Genomic DNA, 22,508 nt, shown 5'->3' with positions numbered 1-22,508 from the left:
GCGCCGCCGCGCCTTTCCCGAGGCGGTGCCCGCTTCCAGCCTCTCCCAGTTTTCACCGGGAGTGCTTCTGCCGTTCCCGTTCTAGCCCCACTGGAAAGAAATGAACACACCAGAGTCCCGTTTCTGAAAGGGTTTTTTTGTCTTTTTTTTTTCCTTTTTTAAGAGCTTCATATATATATTTATATATATATATAAATTATTAGAATGTGTGTCAGGGCTTGGGAGTGCGTGGGGAACATCGTTTGGGTGGTTGTTTTTCTTTCTTTTCCATAGCTGGGTTGTTGGTTGTTTTCTCCTTTAATGGTTAAGTAAATATATATAATATATGGGGGACCAATCGAGAGATACAACTGTGAAATCAGAACACGCACGCGGGGGCAAGGGAGTCACAAGTTGCTACATAAAACTGCCACGTCTAATAGGATGTGCATGAGTTAAAGTACATCAATTAGGATGGGTGAGGGGAAAGGGGCAGCCACCATCTTTACAGACAGTCCCAGGACGCAGTGTAACCGCTGGGCCACGCCAGCTCTCCCCACGGGGCTCAGAGGGGTCACGGTGCTGATGGCAGTCTCCAAAACAGTCTGCTGGTGCTTCGCACCTCATGGCCGTGCCCGTTCCCGGCAGCTGGGGAAAGCACAGCCACCGTCCTGCAAACAGTCCTGCAGTGCTTTGCACCCCGATGGCTGGGACCGGACCCTCCGCAGGCAGGAGAGGCTGCTCAGGAAGGGACCTGGAACGCTTTGTTTGCATCTGAAGGGGTGTTGGGAGAATGGGAAGCTGCTCTGGCTAAATCTGAAAAAGTTCCACGTTGTTTTTCTGTATCGCTAAGCAGTATCTTACACCTAAAGGGGGGTGGGGTGTTGAGGAAGCATCTCGAAAAAAGGCTCTTTTGTGTTTGCGGTTATTTCTTGGCCGCACCTCCTCCTTGCAGAAGCAGAAAAGGCAGGAGCATCCTGTACATGAAGTCCTGCAATGCTCTGCACTTTTTATTTAATGCAACTGTTCCCCCAAAACAAAGGATGGAGCTCCTGCCACCCTGAATTCATGTCAGGCTTTGTCTTTCTGAGCTCTGTGCAATGCTGATTCTCTTCAGAGCTCAGCTGAAATCACGTACCAATCGCTTCAGGTCCATTAGTGGTGTTTCAGTCCCTCCCTAATTTCTCTTCTCCACTCTTCCCAGGATGCCATCCCATACTTTCTGTCATCTTCTCTAGTACTCTACTGCATGGTGGGATCAGGATGTGTCACTTTGCAGCTTCCCTTCCCCCAGGATTTGGTTGATTGATTGCTTCTCTTGAGAGAAAGACATGATGATGTCACACTGACAGTAGAAGTCCGTTTAAAGGGGTTTGTCACTTTCCTTCTTCAGGTGGCTAGGATAAAAAGAACAAGGTGATAGTGAAAGGGAAAAAGGCAATATTACACCATTCCCCTGTCTTTGTTCATCTGGACCCATACAACACTGCTGGCCTGGGAGGTTTTGTAGATCTTTAAGTAGAGATGCTATTGAAAAGGTACAACATTCCACCTCTCTCTTTCCCAGTGTGCCTTCCCATGCACACATGAATTCCTTATCTTGGCAAAACCATCAAACCCTTATAAATGTTTTGTATTTTGGCAGGGGTATCAGTTACTCATAACTGCATTAACACGTGTGAAACACAATAAAGTTATCTCCCGCCTCAGCCGGAGGAGCTGAGATCTCACAAGGAACTAGCCACTGAATAGCCACTTGCCAAGTATGATCTTCCTGGTGACCAGCCACAGCGGTGCCCCATGGCAAAGCATCCCCATTCCCGGTGTGGGCTTGGGCACAGTCACCCGCTCCATGGGCAGTGCTTCCCTGTTCCCACTGCCTGTGCCTGCCCCATGGCAGGGCTGGGCCTGGAGGTGTTCTTGTGAGGAGAGAGCAGCTCCACGCACCTGTAGTAGTCCTCCTGCGTGGGGAGCGGCACGCCGTGCAGGGGGTGGTGGGCGTGGAGCCACTGCTGCTGCTCCAGAGCCAGGCGCTGCAGCTCAGCCGACTGCGCGTGCATGGCCTGCAGCTGGTGCGCCGCCGACATGGGCGCAGAGAGGGAGCCCGGCAGGTCCCTGTAGGGTGCGGCTGCAGCCAGAGGTGACACAGAGAAGAGCCGAGTTAAAGCTCCATCCAGGACCCTGCTGCACCCCCACTCCCATCCCTGCCCACGTGCAGGACCTGCTCATCCTGACAGGGTGGGTCTGTCCTAGGCTCTGTTTAACAGACCTCAGTCTGGTCCTGTGCCGCCTCAGGATGCCCCTGCCCCTCGGAACTCTGCTGATGCCCTTTGGAGAACAGCAGTCCCTGGGAAGTTCCTTACCAAAGAGCTGGTGGCGCAGCACTTCATTCTCATGTAGAGGGTGAGGCAGGAGAGGGTTGGGGATGGTTCCAGCCGGGTATGGTATCCGGGTGAGGTGTGATCCCGAGGCGAGGGGGTCGATCAGAGGGTGAACGGAGGCTGAGGCTGGGAAGAAAAGATACCACAGATAATTGTCCCAGGCTTTGTAGCAGGTAACACAGAGACAGGCACAAGGCCTCACAGGACAGATACGGAGAGAGAGGCTTAGAGTGTGTTAAGGATGGGATGATTTCACAGCTAAACAAACAGTGTCATCTCCTTCTGAGCATTACTCTTTTTGTCTGCATCAAACTTCACGTGAACTGGTCTGGCAGAGCTCTGTCCCTGCACTCCTCAGGAAGAAATACTGCTCCTTAGAAGTACAGCTTCTTAGAAGTTCAGCAGGGTTCTGCAAGGACTTGCTCTGCAATTGGGTCTGTACCCCATATCATGCCCATCTGTCACCCCGACAGCCATTCACATTCATACTTGTACTGTGTGCTTTCTTTTCCAGGTCTTATCCAGGACAGATTCTCTTTCTAGTGGTTTGGACTCCCAGCCAGCCTAAGGTGCCCAGTAATGGATGGCAGGGAAAGTGCACATTCACTTGTTCCTCATTCTACCTCTGAGCAGTTGCAGCTGCTCAGAGCCAGCATCTGTGAGTGACACCAGACCGCACTGACTGCTCACAGCACCTGAGCAGGCACAATGCTTTTTTTCCTATTGCACTGTAGCTTGGGCTTTGCTTCCCAGAGATTTTCATCCCTAAACGCTTTCCTTTGCTTTCCTGTAAGATGTGGAAATGGAAGGAACCACCATTCAGTTCTGAAACACAGCAGCCTCCAGTTCCTCATTATTAGCTCACCTTCTTCCTCATCCCACCCCATCCTGTCCCACTGTCTGCAGCCACAGGAGCAAACTTGAGAACCAGCATTTCTTTAGTCGTAAGGACACTGCTGAAACTGTTCAAGCAGGGCTCCCGCTCCCTCTGCAGACTCCCGTGTAAGGAATGAAGTTTGCAGCAGCACCACCCAGGCAGTCAGTGGGACTCCAGCACTCATACTGAGGTCCCACAGACCCAGAACAAAAGGACACAGTGCAAACCATTTTGCTGGCCACTTATCAGCAGTGCTGGCCCATCAGCTGGTGGGATGGGAGCGGGGGAAAGGAACAATGACCATGATGTTGGGCTCTTCTGGCTGAAGATCTATGGCCTCAAAGTTTAGTCTCATCAGCTTTTAGGGTTGCCCAGGGCCAGAGGGAGGGAGCACAAGGAAGGCACAGTAGGACAGAAGTCAGAGCTTTGCGCAGGGCACCGCCACCACACAGCCCTTACCTGCGTGTATGGCATCCTGCTGGTGGAGATGAAGGTGGGAGTGGATGTGGGAATGCTGATGGTGATGAGGTGTCACATTGAGCATCTGCAGCCGGGCCAGAGGGTCATTGCTGAGAGCGGCCACCCGCTCGGCGTGCTGGCGTTCAGCCGCCAAGCGCTCGGCGTAGGACATGTCGGGACGAAGGGTCGGGCCGGCTGCCAGCGCCAGCCTCTCCCGCTCCAAGTGGCCCAGCCCTGGGTGGAAGGGAAAAGCGGGATGAAGGCCGGGGGCCGTCTGCAGACTCAGCCCGCCGTGGCGCGGGAACGGATCCATGGCAGCAGCTGGCACGGCATGGAGCTGCTCCAACTCGGCCGGTTTGACTTCAAAGCCAGGCTTGAGGCGTTCACGCAGGTCCCGGTCCCTCAGGTCTCGTTCGCGGGCCTCCCGCTCCCGCAGCTCGCGCTCCCGCGTGGCCGGATCGCTGCTGTAGATGGCTGGCACGTTGTAGCCCAGCAGGCCCGGGTCGACGGCGCCCAGGGGCACGTAGAAAGGGTGGTTGCGGTTGCTGGGGGACATGACGTGGGGCCGGGCGTACTCGCTCAGGGTGCGCAGAGCTGGCGTGTCAGGGCCCAGGTACGGGGGAACAGTCGCTACAGCACTGCCCTGCTCGAAGGAGGGGCGGTGGGGAACCGGCCCGAGGGACGAGCACTCGACCGGACGGCCCTCCTGGGCCATCTTCTGCAAAAGAGCAGAGAGACCGGCTTCAGGGTCCCGGCGGGGAGCGGCCGAGGGGGCCCTTGGGCAGCCGCCCCGGCTGCGCTGTGGCAGTGGGACTCCCAGACCTACCACACTCCTCTCCAGCTCCCGCTCCTTCTCCCGCTCCCGCTCCTTCTCCCGCTCCCGTTCCCGTTCCCGCTCCTTCTCTTCACGGGCCTTCTGCTCAGCTTCTCGACGCACTTTCTCCACCAAGTCTGCTCTTTTCTTGGCCAGCTTGGAGCCATCAAGGGGCACAAAGTACAGGTCTGTGCGGGAGCAGGAGTTGAAGCCACGGTCCAGGTGTTTGTTGAATCTGGGGATGAGAGGTGAAGCCCATCAGTACTGACAGGGCTGCTGTGCAGGGATGGGGACAGGAACAGCTACTCTGGGAAAGGTACTGTGAGAATGTGAAGAGCATCATGAAAAAGGCAAAAGAGCATTGCTGCACCTCAGGTTTAGGGTGATTTCCCCTTCCCTGCCCCATACGCCCCTCCCTATCCTTTGTAGAAGGCAGTCTCCCCTCACCTGGCTGACTGGCTGGCATGGCTCGGCACATCCACCACCTTGGGGGGTGGCGAGGGACTGCGGGCAGGCGGCACGGGGCTCTCCGGGGGCTCGTACTCCTCCGACGGCTCCTGCTTGATCTGAGCAGCGCTGAGGGGGAGCTGGGGCGGCGGCGGGGCCGGGGCAGCCATGCTCCCTGGCAAGGGTGGCGGGGCAGAGGGGGCAGGCGAGGGGGCTTTGTAGCCCCCCGCCACAGGGGAGGAGGCCACGCGGTAGCCAGGAGGGGTGGCTGCACGGAAAGGGGCAGCCGAGGAAGTGGGGGGTGAGCCCGGCTTGTAGGGGGCCGGGGGCTGGAAGGTGGGGACAGGGGAGGCTGCCCGCTTCCCATATGGGGCCACAGCTGATGGGGGTACTGGGGGCGAGGCCGTCTTGTAGGGGGCTGCAGAGGGGGAGGCCATGGTGGCAATGACGGTGGAGAGGGTGGTGGCAGCTGAGGTGACTGGAGGGCCAGCCCCATGAGCAGGGGAAGGGGGTGGTGGTGGGGGGAAGGTGTAGGTGGCAGGACTCTGCCCCGGTGGGTGCGTGCACATGCTGGGGTAGCTTCCCTGGGAAGAGGCGGCAGAGGAGGATGAGGAAGAAGAAGAGGATGAGGACGAGGAGGAGGAGGAGGAGGAGGAGGAGGAGGAGGGGGCAGCGGCCGCAGTGGCGGAGGGAGCCTGGCTGTAGGCAGCCTGGCTGTGTGGAGGGTATAGGCGCAGCCCGTAGGTGGGATGGGAAGGGTGATGGCTGCTGGACTCCAGGCCGTGGGGGTAGCCCCCGGGGGGCTGTGGAGGGGCTGTGGCTGCTGGGGAGACGCCCCCGCTGCTCCCGTGACCGTGGTGGTGCTGCTGGGGAGGCTGCTGGTGATGGGCGGACTGGCCAGGGAAAGGGGCAGCGGGGTGGGAGCCAGCATTGCCCAGGGGGCGGCTGTAAGGGGGTGGCCCCTGGCTCCAGACGGGCTGCGAGGGCAGGGAGGGCTGGGTGTACTTGGGGGGCTGGCTGGAGACAGAGAGGCCGCTGGGCGGGGGGAAGGAGTGCCCGTAGGAAGCACTGTAGCTGGGCAGGGGCTGCCCCGGGGAGGGCTGGGGGTACTGGGCAGAGGAGCTGGAGGGCGGCAGTGGCGGTGGGGCGTAGGGGTAGCGGGAGGGGGCCAGGGCCGGTGCCTTCTCCTGCCCCATGCTGTGGGGCGAGGGCAGGTGGCCGCTCAGGGCCTGCCCCACCATCCCTGGGGAGCTGGAGGCGGCCACTGCGTTGTTGAGGGGGCGCAGGGCCGGCGGAGGAGGCAGGTTGGAGGAGACGTGGGGGAAGGAGGGGGCCGAGGCCGGGGAGGCAGCCGGGGGGTTGGCTGGGGGTGTCTTTTGAGGGGGGAGCCCTCCTCCCACAGATGCCAGTGAGATTGGGGTGGTAGGCGGTGGATTGTGCTTGGCGCTGAGGGTCTGCTCACGAGCCCCCGGTGCTGGGAGCCCCCCCACTCCACTGGCAATTTTGGCCCCAACCTGGACCACATTGGCCGTAGGATAAAGGGGAGCGTGGGAGGAAGAGGAGGAGGAAGAGGATGAGGAGGAGGAAGGGGGAGCAGACGGGGCAGCAACAGCAGAGGAAGAGGAAGAGGAGGAGGAGGAGGCAGGTGTCTGTGGGGCTTGAGCCTGGAAAATGCGGGAGGCCTGGCCCTCCAGCTGGGAATGGTAACTTCCTGCGGGGGGTCCCTGGGGGTGCGCCTCGCCCGGGAGCCCAAAGCCGGGCTCTGGTGGACGGGCCAGGCTGTCGGGAGGGGCAGCGACCGGCGGGCTCTCGGGGAAGAGCGGGGGGTGGTGGTAGGAGTGAGACGGCCCCTGGGACAGCACAGAAGAGGAGTCGGAGTCGTTCTCCACGCTCCCAGGGCTGTAGACACTGGGCGAGGTGCTCCTGTTATCCTGGTCAATGTCCCGCGGGTCGCTGCTCATCTCATCATTGAAGCTGTGGCCATCAAGGCTGTCAACATCCGATGGGGATGGAGGACAGGGCAACTCCTGAAGTAGAAGGAGGAGGAAAGGGGCATTATGAGGCCTCCCAGACCTCACGTGACACACTTCAAGTTCCCAGAGAACTTGTTTTCTGACCTTTCTCTGCCAACCCCAGCACTAGAAAACCTCACAGAGGAAAGGAGACATTGTCTGGCAAGGTACACATAACACCAGTACTCCTGCCTCCTTTCCAGTGCTCTCAGGTCCTCCATGAGCATTCTGTGTTCAGGAAGGAGGCAACAATGGGGTACCTTGTGTAAGGAGGCAGTGAGGGAGGGCAGGGAGCTGTTACACACAAGGCTGAGAGGGAACAGGTACAACAGGGGTAATGGGCTGCTGGCCAGCACATGGTATCACCAGTGGCATGGAGCAGCACACACCACAGTAGTCCTAGCACAGGCCCCAGACCCAGAATTGCTCTTCTTGCCCCTGCAGAGCTCTCCCTGTTCAAGGAGACCAGCTCCCACCCAGACCCCTCTCACTGTTCCATTCCTTACTTCCATGAGTTCCCCCTGTGCTTCCCAACCCCTGCTGCCTCAGACAATGTGCATTGGTGATTAGCAGTCACCATGGGTAAGGGTAACTAACAAGCACCACTCTAATCAAGGAAGGCTAAGCTGAAAAAATGCCACTGTTGAGCTGAACAGACTGTCCATGTGGAGAAATTACACAAGTGGAACCAAGGTGGTTGAATTATAAGGACCTCTTAACATGAGCAAGCGTCCCCACGTTCACAGGCCTTTAAGGCCAGTTCCCTGTACAGGCTAACAGGAATAGAGAAGCACAAGAGCTGAGTCTTCCAACCACCCAACCACCAACTCAGCCTGGTGCTGTCAGTGTTTTGGAAAAGCCCTGCCACGGCTCTGTGTGTGCATGAGCAGGTGTTGAACGACTGTCACCTGGAACCCATCATGAGTTAAGCACCTCCCTGTCACACTGTGCTGAGAGTCAGAAGGGACTGACTCCGACCCAGCCTGTGGCTGCACATGGAGCCAGGCTCTGGTCACCAAGCTGGAAAAGGCAGGGCACATCCCCAGCATAGCAACCCCCTGAACAAAAGGCAAATGAGACAGACAGCCTCTATCTGCTCAGTCATCCCTCCTGGTGGCATTTTTGTAGTTGCCATTTAGGCTGGAAGAGCTGCAGTGCAAAACCCAAGGTGTTGAGGCTCCCAAGCAGCAGGAACCTCGAGCTGGGCAGAAACCAGCAGCACAGACAGGCAACGGGAGACTCCATTGCTCTGGACTGGGCACATGCCAGCAATCACAGCAGGCAGAGCTCACCTCAGTTTTGGTTTTTTTGGGAGCACTCGTGTCCTCCCCCTCGCTCTCTGAGATCTCTTCTGTTCGGCCCTGCTTGCTGCTCTTGGGGGTGCAGGATTCCTCCAACCGGCCTTTCTGCAAGGAGACAAGGAGAACAGAGAGCTGGAGGGTCATGGGCAAATCTTGCAACCTGACAGGTCTTCGCAGGCTGCAGCAGGTGAGACACAGCCACCACGGCACGTGAGGAGCAACATGGTGAGCATGACACTAGCAGAGCAACATGGACCTTGGATATGGCAAAAACGAGCACTAAAAGGGTCTGGTGAGACTGGACACCAGTTCTCAGGAAAGGGCAAGATGGTGAGAATGAGAGCAAAGAAGGATTCTGCCCATTTCCGAAAGCTAACCCAGCATGGGGCTACTTAGCGGATCTCTTCTGGTCTGCATCCCTGGATCCTCAAATGGATCCCACCCAATCTGGGCAGTCCCTGGCCACGCCACACTTGTGTTCTAGCTGACATTACCTTTGTTGCTTGTCGGGATTTCTCAGCCTTGCCATCACTGCTGGAGGTGCTGACACCACCAGGAGAAGCTCGACCCCGTGACCTGAGCTCCTCTCGAGGCCCCGGAGTCTCTTTCTTCCGTCCACTCCGCATTGACATCTAAGAGAGGGATCACTGTGTCAGTCCTGCTTTGCATCTCCCACTGCTCCTGCTCTGTGCCCAGCCTCCCAAAGCCCCCGAACCCCTTGCACTCCACTGTGCCAAGCTCATGCCCACTAGCTTTGAGGGAAGGCTCAGTTCCAGCCCACACCTCCAGCCTGGCTCTCATGTCCCACCCCGTCTCCCACCCCACGTACTGAGTCCTTGTTCTGTCGTGTCTTCATTCTTTTGGGTGTGGGACCCCCATTCTCCTTGGCCCGGTTTGATGAAAACATAAATTTTTATGACTCTGCAACCCCCGTCGGCTGTTTCTGAGGAGACAGAGATGGGCAGTTCTTCTGGAAGGGGGGATCACACCAGCCACGCAGTAAGATCCCGGTGAATTCTGAAAAGCAGACAAGCAGATGAGGGAGGAGAAAGACTGAGTGAACTACAGAACATCCTTTTGTGGTTTGCTATAGAAATATGACAAAATTATCATTGTTTCCTTATTTAGAGACTCAAGTATGTTTACCAAGAATGCAATAAACTGTCCCATCAGTGTGGGAAAAGATTTGCCCACTGCCATATCTGATTTCCAATTTCTAGGAGTGATATGTGCATGATGCGAGGTATTCATTTTGAATGGCTTCAAACTGAGGGAGGGCAGATTTAAATTAGATATTAGGAAGAAACTGGTTACTCTGAGGGGGATGAGGCACTGGAACAGGTTGCCTCATGGATCCCCCAGCCCTGGCAGTGTTCAAGGCCAAGTTGGATGGGGTTTTGAATAACCTGGTCTTGTGGAAGATGTCCCTGTCCATGGCAGGGGTGTTGGCAGTAGATAATCTTTAAGGCTCTTCTTAATCCAAGCCATTCTTTGATTATTTAATTCTATGATTCAGGGCCCAATAACACTGCTTTGGAGGATGCAAGAAGGAATGGTTATCAGGATGTCATCCATCTTCTGGAATAATTTTAGTATTTTCCTTTCCTTGGGAAAAAAAAATAACTGAAAGTGTTTTAAAACGTTCCCAATTACAATTTTTCTGACTTTGTTAGTTCACCTTCGCACTTGTGGTGCAGAAAGTTACACCACCCTTACATGGCCATGTGCTGCCATTTGCTAGCCCTGTGTCATTTGTCATTCAGCAAAGAGGCCTTTGCTGAAGGGCACTGTACAGCCCTGCCCTCTCCAGAGCACATCCACATGCACCACCACATTATGCACAACATGTGACAAGTCTTGCTTGGGCTGTTCCATGCCCAAGGTACACAAATAGGTGCAAGAAAACAGATTTAGCTTTGCTTTTGCACAACGCCATCACCATCTCTGTTTAGCCTGACGTGCTTGTCAGGGTCTCCTCCTCAACACACTGGATGTTTCTCAGTATACCACACCAAGTCATAGCCAGGGATGCAGAGTACATCCTTATGCTTTGCAGCAGCAGGATGATTTCTGAGATCCCTCCAGTACAATTTACATCTTTGTGCCATGTCCAAAAGCATTTTACTGTAGATATTTAACACCCTCTAGTATCACACAGTTCCTACTCTGGAGTATGAAAGTACCATGTTTGTGTTAGCCTGGGAACTGGAGGAAATTATTCAGGGATACTGCTCCTGAAGTTAGCTTGACTGAATCCAGCAAGCTAAAGACCTTTTGCACTGCTCTGCATTGCACACACATAACCAAAAAGACTTTATCCTCCCCAAGCCTGCCATCTGAATTGCTATACTCAGCCTCTGGACTGGACAATCTGAAAGATAAGGGAATGTGTCCTGTGGAAGAGCCACCAGCAGAAAAAAGCCCCAACTACTGGGTTTTATTGTCTCATCTAGAAGCACACAGGAATTTTGTGAATAAGAATCCTTTGGATTTGGGGATCCTGAAGACCATCCCACACCTGGAAAAATCACCTTCCAGCCAAGCAGTGCAGGAGCAATCTGGATGACTTCCATTTCTCTGAGAAGGAAGCTGAAAGCAGGGATCAGAGCAAAAGCACCCAACAGGAGAACTCTCAGACCTCCTGTGCAGCCCTGTGTGGCCCCAGGGTCACTGCTTTCCACTGTCTTCATCTGCCTGACCATGAAAAATGACACTGGCCTGTGTCTCCTGGGGTTCCACATCTTCCCTGACCACTGCTTACAGAAACCCATCCGGAAGGTACTTAGGAAAATATGGGGATTGTTTGTTTTAATTCCATTAATATTTTATTTGACCTTCATCACGAAAGCCCCAGGGGGACTCATCCAGCATTAATTCCCACACACATCAATTCATTAACGGAGACCTCTTCTTTAATAGGAAAATAGCTGATGATGGTTTATAACTGACCTAATGGAGGCAGAGCCCACTCCCAATCCCCACCCACTGACTTGTTTTACAGGCTCATATTTCTGTCACGCTTTGGCCTTTGGTTGCTAATTCAGCCAGTTACACTGATGTTACTCTAGATAAGCATCCAGAATCAACATTTCCTATGTGAAACAAAAGATTGTAATATCTAAGGTGATCCTAATTTAACTCAACTTTGACTCGTGCCATGGTGGCAAACCTGCAAACATTAGCAGCAGCAACAGCACACTACCAATGTCACTGCTCCCTGCATTCCACAGGGATACCACCCACGCCTCCACACCAGAGAAGCCAGAGTGATAACGCAGCACACAGGTCTCACTTCAGCTTTCCAGCAACCCTGGAATGACAATTACCATCCTCTTCCCAGAGAAGTCAGTCAGGGAAATAACATGCAGCCAACCACAAACTGAAACTTCCCTTTTTGAAAGGGATACCCACTCCGTACTTATTCCAACCACTGAATATGCAGTAAGAAACAAACAATGGTATTTCAAGAGACATAATCAATCACTGACTGAGGCAGAAGTTTCTGTCACTTAGACAGTGAAGATGTAAGAGAACTGATGCACACATTATTAGTACAGTGGTATAGCAACTGTTATGGCCAGATGAGAGGATGACAAATCTGTCTTCTAATTTTAATATCTATTAAAAAAAAGCTTTCAGTGTGAGCCTTTGCAATTAGCAAGTTACACTTAACCCTTCCCATCAGTGAAGATCACTGCAAATGCCTCTAAAGGGTTCTTGGGGCTCCATGGTTTTGGTTAGGAGGTGAGACGTGACAGGCCTGCTGTGGAAGGGTTAACCTTTCCCTGGCCCTGTGAAGCCCTTTACAGGTTCAACTGAGTTATGAGGCATTGCGAATTGCTACTTTCTGTTTGCATTTCATACAACCCAGCTTGGCTTGGCTTATTGCCCAAACCCCTCCATATTCTCCTGTAAGCCCTGGTGAAGTCTCCTGTGAGCAACACACACTCAACAGGCATCCCCGACGTGGCATTCAAAATGGATCCTGCTCCTCCTCCTCCTCAGCTCCAAGTAATGCTCCTTCCCAAAGCCTGGACTGTCCTGCACCGGCAGCCAGAAGCTTATGAGGTTCAGCTCCTCTTTTGTTGAAGGACATGTTGACAGCCTGTCAACATGGAGCAATTCTCCCAGGTAAACAACTGGAAACAAGTCCATCTCAAATGAGAAGCACTCAGGTTTTACCTCTTTGAAAGCAGGCTGAATGTTTGTCCTTGGCTCAGGAGAGCATTTTTACACATTAGGCTATGGCTTTGAGGAAATAAACTTTCCTAGACGGCGACAGAAGCAGAGGAAATGGGAACCAAGTTTCTGGGGTGGTGTTTGAGGGCTTGGCCAGAAGCGCAAAGGACGAACGAGTCGCGTGCCCAAAGCACTGCAGGCGCTGGGGCTGCAGGCAGGGCTGCACCCAGCACATGTCCAGCAGCCAGGAGCCCACTTCCATTGAGTCCAGGAAGACAGGGAGATGCTGCCAGAGCCATGGAGGGTTTTGACACTTCAGCAGGTGCTCCATGGCAGAGCAAGCCCCAGGATGGGCAGCCCAAGTCCAGGGCTCCAGTCTGCTTGAGAAGGTCAAATGCCAGCTAAGGTCCAGCTAGCCCTCTCTGGGGCCAGTGCCAGCAGAAGGGGGAGATGAAGGCTCCTAGCATCAGTGTCATTTAGGAAAAAGAGCTAACATTATCCCCTTTTTGGTTTATTTGCTGTAGACAAAGCCAGCTTCCGCTAGATGCTAGTCCATGCAAGTTTGGAGTAAGGAGTCAGTGGAATGACTGCTTTAGCCTAAGTACAGCCTGAAGTGCAAACCTCTTGTCTTCTTCATTTGGGAACTGTTTAAAATACACAGTGACTACTCTTTAAGTAATTTTCTGAAATGTAGGAATCACATTCAAAATCCTACGTGAAATCCAATGTATTTGGTATGCAAAGGCAGGGATTCAGAAGTCAGATGTGAGAATTAAATTGAGTCTGGTTTTCTGCAATTCAATAGCTCTCTGTTCCCATCCTGTTTTTTCTCTTCCAATTTCTACAAAGGGATGGACTAGCACTGGAGGGAGGAACCAGGGTGGCAAAACGAACACAGCTGCTTTCTAACACATTGCAGATGCTGAAAAGTGTCCTGAAAATAAGCTGGAATGTTAACTGATAGATCCCTCTTGATGGGTAAAGACCACTAAGAAGAAGAGCAGTATGCATATATCTATGACTGCCCAATGAATGATGGTCCCAAATATTTTTAACTCCTGTCTCAATCTCCCTAATTTTGTAAAATGTAGAAGAAATTTCCAGAAATGTAATAAGTTTTAACGATTGTGTAGGATCTTGAAAACATTAAGTTTTGTCCCAAATACTGCAATCAGATAACCTGAAGTACAGCATTTCCCAATGGCTAATTACCTGATTTCCTGTTTGAACCCTGAAATTCTACTATAGGGCATGATGGAGAAAAAGAGGGAAGGAAGGCACCATGTCCAGTGTTGGACAGCAATGAAAAAACAGGTCAGGGCTCAGGTTGCATGTTGCCATCTTTTGATACATACTTGGAGCGTGACATTACTGTAAAAGGGAAAATGACTGTGAGCAAAGGTTTAAGATGCCAAAATGATTGAATACCAAGATGGCAAGAATTTGTGGCTAATATTATCTTTGGTGTGAATACTGCCATGACTGGCTAATCTTCTGTATTCAGTAAATCTTGTTAAGAATAAATATACAAAGGTATACAAATGAAAAGGAATTTTTCTGTCTCCTACAAAGTAACTACAACACTGGGTGGATGCAGGGGCTGTGAACTCAGGCTGGGAAGTGACTTAATCAAGGTCCAGGATTCCTGCAGAAATGCCTACAACACAAGTGCAAACTGTGACCACTGCTCAAGAGGTAAAAATAATATAAATCCAGTATAAAAACAGTGACAGCTGTCAACTTCTGTTATTTTCCATAAGGACACTGATTTCATATTGGCAGTGTACTGGAATTTCACTGGATTCTTCTGATTTCAAAATATGCAAAAAAGAGACTCATCTTGGGGCAACAGCTTCAATCCTTCTTATATGTACTTGTTGACAAATTCATTTGTGAGATTACCTATGTACTCCTTCTCTGCAGTAAAATAATAAATAAAAATTAAAATGCTCACACTTCAGGAAAGGGTGCCAAATAAGAATACTAAAAATAACTGTGCAGAACACTGGCAGTCTTAGGAGATAAAGCTAGTTTACATTTAATTAAGCCTATATTACTGTTTTGTTTTCTTAATTTTGCACAACCATGACGAGCAAAAATGTCATTTTGAGTATGAAAATTCTAATTCTGGAACCTCCATTCAAGTAAAAATGTATCTGAGAAAAAAAATCTGGTTAACAGAGTGAAAGAACAGAGCTAAAGCAAGGTAATAAATAATAAAAACATTCATGCATTTAACAATAGCTTAATTTACAGCATAGAAGAAGATATTAATTTTTGCAAAAGCAACCTAAAATAAAGTTTGATTCACTAAATGAAGGTTAGATGTACTAAAGAAGGTTATGTTAATCGTAAAACAATTCCTGAGGGCACAGTAAAAGGACTGTTAAGTATGTAACAGATTTACTTAAAAATCCCATAAGAATCATTCTGTCTCCCTAGAGGAGGGCTTCCAGATCTCTCAGAGATACAGGCTGGCAGAGCCCAGTGGTTGATCAGGAAAAGAAACCACACTGGGCTCTACCTTCTGCAAGTGGGACTGAGCCTACAGATGCATGATCCAGAGGAAGGACACATCACACTCCCCACACTCACTATTTTATGACGTGCAGCATCTTCCCTATTTGCAACACCTGAGCACACCTTACCTGTGGAGCTGTTAGGGGCCAAGGTTCAGCTGTAATACCTCACACCCCTCTTTTGATACATAGATGTCCCTTTGCTAAGAATCCAAAGAAAACTACTCAGAGACATCACAGGGTGGCTGCCCAGAGACTCAAAGGATGCTAGCTGGAGGGACTATCTGGGCTCTGAGCTGACCAGTGCAACTCACGAGTGATACCCTTTGGATATAAGAGGCAGATCCATGAAAATGGCACCTCGGCACCCAGCAGCCATGGAGAAAGTAAACTATATGCTAGAATTTCCTGAGGAGAACATCATTATGCCCCCACACAAACCTATGGCTTTCCCATGTTTTGAAATGTGTGTGCAATTCTGCTTCTTCCATAGGAACTAGAAGGGGCAGTGAAGAGGCACAACTGTGTGGGCCAGACATCTCTGTCCAGAGAAAAGGTTATTCAAGTGAGGATTTAACTGGGAACCATTAAGCCATATGTGAAACTTAGAGGTTAGGTAGGAAGTAATTTTTTTTACTGTCTTTTCCAGTACAAATTTGATGACCATCAAACAACAACACTACAAAGAAACATGTTCAAAAACAACCAAAAAGAAAGAGTAGTTCTTGAAACAGATGGCTGCAGAATTTCCAATTAAAGGACATAATGGATGCTAGAAGGTTCTATGTTTTTGATGGGAAAAATTGAGAGTTCCATTCAAGAGCACTTTCTGAATAGCTAGAAACCATATCTGGCTATGGCAGGTCCTTCACTGGAAACAGCTGGAAGCTATAGGACTATCAAAGGAAAATGGCACAGGATTGGATTGGATTGGATTGGATTGGATTGGATTGGATTGGATTGGATTGGATTGGATTGGATTGGAGTGGTTTGGATTAGATTAGATTAGATTGGATTAGATTAGATTAGATTAGATTAGATTAGATTAGATTAGATTAGATTAGAAAATGACATTATTAGATTAATGGTTGGACTCAGTGATCCTGGGAGTCTCTTCCTACCTAAATGATTCTATGACTTTGCAACCACTGACCCTAAGGACACCCTTTAGATTCTCTGTTTCCAGGGATTCATGACTGACAGCAAAGACATCACAAGAGCCACCTGTGCCAAGGGCAAGCATGTGAACAGGATGAAGATGGACAGACACATCCAGAACAAAAGAAGCTAACTAGGGACAGGGAAATGGGCAGAGGAACAGTAGTACAGCAGATATGAGTCACTGGTAAACTTTGAGTCACTCCTAGGCTTGGGATCCCACAGATTCTCCTTGGTCCACTGGCCAAGGACTGACCAAGTGGGATGATGCTGCCCTCATCCCTCATCTCTGATCCCAGAAGTCTGAAAAGACTTCTAAGAAGGCTTTTCTTGAATGAGTGAAATCCACCAGTGCACAGAAAAAGGAATATTCTTCAGGAGCAGGAAAAGAGAGGTGATTTTCACCTGACTATACATAGGATTGGTAAGGCAATTATGGGAGTAGTGCACACCATTTTTTACCTGTGTACTCCAAAAAGGATGCTGACAAACTGAGAAATGTGATTAACTCCTTCCCCTTATAACCTTAAGCTGAATAAATATACCTTGCCTGAGAAAATGTTAAATCAAGACTTGAAGATGGCCTATGAGCACTACAAAGGAAGATTTCTGACAGCTCTTTAACCCACACAACAAAGACCCCCATATCCAATGGATCTGTCTAACATCAGACAAATACAACACAGAACTAGTGCAAAATTTGAAAAGCAGGAGAAATCAATCACTTGAAAAACTTGCATAGGAATCTCATGTATCACTGAAATTTTTAAAGGGTTTTATTCTATTGTCAAATAAATGCTCTTAATATTTTCTGCAGAGACCAGCCAGTTGATGAGAACAGGTTTTTCAATACTAAACTCATTAGTAGTCATAGGATTTGGCCAAAAGGTGATGAGGTCTACCTAGCTCTGGGTGAAAATGGACTTTAAAAGCAATGGTCTAGCAATGTATGAGGAAAGCCTGATGGATAACCATGACTGGATAAACCATTCTTCATGGAGGGTGGGCCCTCTTTATGTGTCTGGCAAACTCTGAATAATTATGAGGTAAATCACTTCATCTGTTGCACTGCCTAAAAGAAAAAGCCAGCAGTATATCCAAAATACTGTGCTGTGGATACACTTTATATCCAGTACACTCTGCTATATATATCAATAAAAAATTTAATAACTATGTAACATTATATTTTATACAAGATATATTATGCAAACTATCATATGTATTGTGATATACACACACATAAATATATATATATATATATACACACATATAGTAAATCCAATTCACTGTCCAAACAGAAGAAGGCTGCTCAAATGCAACCTTCACTTAAGTGATCTATAGCGCAGAGAGACCTTGGGGAAGAAACAGGCTATCACCAAGTGCATTGTACAGCAGGGAAATACAAGACTAAAATTTCCCAGCTAAACTCTCTGTGATGAAGAATGTCACCAGGGCAAGAGACATGAAGTAAGATTGAGAGCAACCAGCTCCCCTTCTTCAGCAAAGCCCAGACAGACCATCATTGGCTGAAATTGCCTGGAGAAGATATTGCAGTTAGCCTTTGGTTTGTAGGTGAAAATACTGCCACAGCAATCAATCAAACATTGATATTTTTACAGGAGAAGACAACAACAAATCAGTGTTTGCTGCCACAACACACACAGAAAACGGAAGGTTAGAAACTTCCACAGGAGGATTATCAGAGCTGGAAGCTAGGCACTGCTTCTGAAGGGATCAATTCCTCACAAAGTTGACTTCTGTTAAACTTAAAACATGGCCAGATCCTTACCCCCAAACATTTGAAGCCCAAACAGCCAACCAGACTGGTAGGGAGGTGAAGCTCAAGCCACTTGAACTGGAAACATCCCCTTCTGTTTCATCATTTTCCATACACACCTCACTGACAACATGGGCTGTGGGCCCACGACCACCCAACACATGACTGGAAGGACAGAAAAATTCTCCAGTTCTCATCTCCACGTGACAAAGAGCAGTGGCACATGCATCTGGCCAGCGTGGCAACACAAGCCTTGGGCAGTGCTGAGCCTCAGTAGGTCAGGGAAGGCACTGAGAGGGAGCATCTCATGCTCATGTTCATGGTAGACCATCCGCTGTGACCCGACTCCAGCAGGGACCACAGGCATTAGTGATGTACCGAGGTGATCTATCATTACTGACCTACCCTAGGTGAGCTCACTTGGTTAAGAGCACGACTTTTTCAGAGATGCCCTCACTTTTGAACAGTCAGAACTTGTGCTGCCTTCTCCTTCAGCCTTTAAGAAGTTTGTAAAGCACTACTATTTTGTACTTCACTAGACGTAGTCTTCAAGAAGAACAGATGGAAGACATAAAGTGATAGATAAAGCACAAGAAATATATGTCATACTTCCAAAGCATCTCCTAATGGAGGAAGAATGAAACCAGAAAATCCAATGAAGGCAAGAAAATAGTTTATTTGTCCCAAAGAGATTGGGAGAAAGAAATGAACTGGGGAAGATTAAGTCTGACAGAAGAGAAAAGCAGGTTCTCAGAAGAAAAGGCATTATACAAGGAGGAGTAATATAAGATGGACAAACATTCAGGTAGGTATTTAAGGAGGGGCACAGCTGAACATATGCATAGACCAATTCCAGAGATTGCATTTGCAAACATATTACACCCCAGACCTTTTAAATAAATAAACCTTCCCTACACAGCTCTGTATTCCACATGGATTGGTCCTCTCAACTCCACCTCCATCCCTAAGAAAATCGCTGATGAACATGAGAGAGCTCCAGGACAAACTGGGAAGGCATACGAGGAGTGACAGGGGCTGGACTTTGGGAAGAGAAAAACCTGCCTGATGCATTTCACCCACAAATAGAATCAGGATGAAGCATTTCAGTTGGAAGGGACCTACAATGATCATCGAGTCTGACTGGACTAGATGCTCCTCCTCCTCTTGAAGAACAATACAGATCAGGCTGCTTTTAGTACAGCAATCTCACCATGCTATAGAATCATAGTTCCTTGCATGATCATTATAATTTTGGAATATATGTACACCCACAAGAAACATCATTGTCATTCTTTGTTCAGGTAAACCTAAAGGTGAGAATGCAAGAATCTTTCCGAGGTAACCAAGGGGTACAAAATCCAGGGGAGGAGGTAAATGCATAGGAAGAGAGGTAAAGGCAGGTCACTGCAGCAGGTTAAACCTGTTTATCTTGTTCATTAAGATTCACTGCACATTTAATTTTCAAATGTTTGGAGCTTTTTTATAATTTCCAGCAAGAACCATGGTACTACAAGTTCATTCTTTGACTATGCTTGAAAAGCTCCATCATGAATCATAACTGAAAAAGTCTGATTTGAAAGATCAGGTCATTCCTAAGAAGTTGGGGAAATGCACAAATGATTGCTTGTGCCATCACTAATGACAGACACAAAATAACATTAACAACTTAACAATTTGATCATTCACATTTACAAGTGTCCCATCCACGGGTAATGACCGTGGAGCTCCAGCCCCTTGGGAATCTGTGTAGAGCACAGCAGCGATTCACAACACCCTCGGGCTTAGAAGGTGAGGGAGTCCAGCCTTCAACTCAGACAGCTGTGGGATTCTCTAGTGGGAAGTCAAAGCTGAACTCTGCAGCTTTAGGCAGCACACACCTGAAGGGTGTGTAACCATGCTCCAGCACTCAGGTGGACACAAAATGAATGGCATTTGCAACTTCTCCTTCACTCTCCTGCTACACCTCATAGGATAATGGCCCACTACTTTCTTCTCACTTTTTTAAGGCTGAAAAGCATAGCGGCTCCTATGCAATCCACCCAGTACAACCAGAAATAATGACAACAGATTCGAGTGCCGAGCTCGGTAAAGACATGCTGCTTCCCAAGGCACAGCCCAGCAAAAAACAGACCCTGCAGACAAAAGCCCTACAAATTCTTACAGTAGCCATCCTGGCAAATGAGGAATCGGCTGCGGAACTCAAGGCAGCCACGGCACTGAGGCAAACGCAAGGAAAGACACTGCCCATCTGGAGAGCAACTTCGGGAATGTACAATAGCTACCAAGGCACAACTCCGCGGCTAGCAAAGGCAGTGTGCAAAGTAATGCCACGGTGACCAAATGGCTGCCACTTCAACAGCACGGCGGCCACTCGGCAAAATACAGCCGGCAATTCGCTGGGCAACAGCAGCCCAGCCGGCCACCGGCTCCATGGCATAGTCAAAAGGGCAATGTGGGAAACCCAGATGCCACTTCTTCAGGAATCCTCAATAACAAATGGACAACCAGCCGGACACGCCGAGGGGCCTCGGCCGGTTCAAGAGGAGCGCAGCCGCCACCTCGATGCCACCCAGCCACCCCACTACGGGGTCTCGCCAGTGCCCCGGTCCCCAAGCGGCGCCCCGGCGTGCCAGGGGAGGGGACAGGGGTGAGCGGCGGATCCCACCCGCGTCCGCTGCAGCCGCGGCGGGGGGAGCCGACACTCTTCTCAGCCCCCGATGGAAACGTTATTCCCAGCTCCTCCTGCCCGCTCCCCGGCCGCACCTGGGGAAGCGGGGACAATACGAGCCCCCTCCCGCCGAAGGCAGGCTGGGCGGGAGCCGGTCCCCTGCAGCGCCGGGCCGCGAACTCGCAACTCCCGCCCGCCGCGCCCCCCGGGCCGCGCGCCCCTGCCCCCGCCGAACTTCCCGCCGCAGGGAAGGGGGGCTCGCGGGCGCTGACGTCACGCCGGGCGCGCGGCGGGGGGCGTCCCCGCCCCGGGACCCCCGCGGCGGGCGCGGAGCCCCGCGCGACCCCCGCCCCCCGTTCCGGAGGGAAGGCGCCGCGCCGCCGTCCAGCGCGGCCGAGCCCCGGCCGGGCAGCGCCCCCCGGCGATGCCGGAGCGCCCCCAGCCGCGGCCGGGACCCCCGCCCCGCCGAGCCCCCGTGCCCCGCGGCGCTGTCCCGGCTCCTTCCCGGCCCCTCGCCGCACCCACGCCGGGGCAGGGACAGCCGGGGACCCTTCCCCAGCGCCGCGGGGGTTAATCGCACTCTCGCCCCTCCTGCCCCCCCCAACTTTGGTGTTTCCCCCCCCCCCCCCGTCCGCGCCGCCTAGCTCCCCATCCCGACAGACGGACCGGAGAGCTAAAATCAAGCCGAGAAAGAATGAAGCGAGTGGGCGACAATGACAAGCGGGGCGGGAGCGGCTGGGAGCGGGCGAGGGACTCACCGGCGGCTCCTGAGGGGAGGTCGAATGAAGGGAGGAATGGAGGCGGCGAGGAGCGGGGGGCAGGGATTTAAACGCTGCCCCCCCTTCTTTTTTTTTTTTTTTTTTTTTTTTTCCCCTTTCCTCCCTCCTCCTTTTCCGCGCTCCCTCGTTTCCTCTCGCGGCTCCGGAATAACCGGTCGGCGGCAGGGACAGCGGCTCCGGGAGGGGGGTGCGGCGGGGAGCGGGGCCCCCCCGCCCCGCGGCTGTGTCGCCCCCTCTCCCGCCGCGCTCAGGCGCCTCCGCCTGCGCCCCGCCGCCCTCCCATCGCTCCCACCGCTGCCCGCCTTAGCCACCTCCCATTTCCGAAGGGCCCAGAACGAGCCCCCTCCCCCGCCCCTCTGCTCCGCGCTCGCCGCCGCCCCTCCCCGCGAAACACCCCACACACCCCGCACCCCCCAACCCACCCGTGGGCAGCGTGGGACGGGGGAGGAGGGGACGCGGGCGCGGGGCGAGCAACCGGCCCGGCCCCCGCCCCGGCCGCGGCCGCGCCCCGCACCGCTGGGCCCCCGGCGCCGGCACAAAGGCCGGGCAAAGTGGGGGAGAGAGAGCCCGGAGGGGCGTTTTTGGCAGGACGGGCCCAGGGCGACCGAGGGGTGCGGAGGGGTGGCGGCCGGCCGGGGCTGCGGCGGGGCCTCCCGGGGGGCGGGGGCGGCGGCCGCCCGACGGGCGCTCATGGGCGTGCGGCCGCGCGCGCATCCATCCCCCCGATCCCGCTTCCCATCCCCCGCCCGGTTGCCAGGCAACGGCACAAAGGGAGCGCGAGCCCCGTGCGGGGGCCGCTCCGCACTGCCCGCACCGGGCTGCGGTCCCCCGGCACACGGACACGGCGGCGTGCGGCCCCCCCGGCTCACACGCGCACGGCGGGGTGCGGGATCCGGCTGGCGCGGGCCTCGCCCGAGCGGCGCCACATCGCCCCCCCCGCCGCCTCCCGCGGCTCACGGTGCGGGGGAGCGGCGGGGCTCAGCCGTAGAAACGCGAAACATCCCCCCACGGCTGCTTGAAACGCGGCTGCCTCCCCTCGCTGGCCAAGTTCATGGCGTCGATGGCCATTTTGGAAAAGCTGCTGTCGGAGGAATGGCTTTGGGAAGGAAGCGGGGAGCCCGCCGGCTCTGTCACCCGGCCAGCCCGCCAAGGGGCTAA

The 22,508-nt window shown here is 52.2% G+C and overlaps 1 protein-coding gene across 3 annotated transcripts; it reads right to left on the bottom strand.

The window, feature by feature from the left end:
• Window positions 1-120: 120 nt before the first annotated feature.
• On the bottom strand, window positions 121-21,601 carry ATN1 (atrophin 1). 3 transcript variants are annotated; one of them, XM_021549108.3, is made up of 10 exons: window positions 21,330-21,601; window positions 9,100-9,287; window positions 8,765-8,902; window positions 8,262-8,375; window positions 4,958-6,984; window positions 4,523-4,745; window positions 3,697-4,414; window positions 2,343-2,486; window positions 1,927-2,107; window positions 121-1,376 (listed from the first exon to the last, which is right to left on the bottom strand). In XM_021549108.3, exons 2-10 carry the CDS (start codon window positions 9,175-9,177, stop codon window positions 1,343-1,345), a joined length of 3,657 nt encoding a protein of 1,218 aa, XP_021404783.2. In that variant the 5' UTR covers window positions 9,178-9,287; window positions 21,330-21,601; the 3' UTR covers window positions 121-1,342. The 3 variants fall into 3 exon arrangements, with proteins under 3 accessions (XP_021404783.2, XP_021404785.2, XP_021404784.2); XM_021549110.2 differs by lacking the exon at window positions 21,330-21,601 and adding an exon at window positions 21,238-21,326; XM_021549109.3 differs by lacking the exon at window positions 21,330-21,601 and adding an exon at window positions 9,677-11,752.
• Window positions 21,602-22,508: the final 907 nt, after the last annotated feature.

This window comes from Lonchura striata, chromosome 2 (assembly GCF_046129695.1).
Source record: "Lonchura striata isolate bLonStr1 chromosome 2, bLonStr1.mat, whole genome shotgun sequence".
Lineage (NCBI taxonomy): Eukaryota > Metazoa > Chordata > Aves > Passeriformes > Estrildidae > Lonchura > Lonchura striata.
This window is presented reverse-complemented; position numbering and strand designations above follow the sequence as displayed.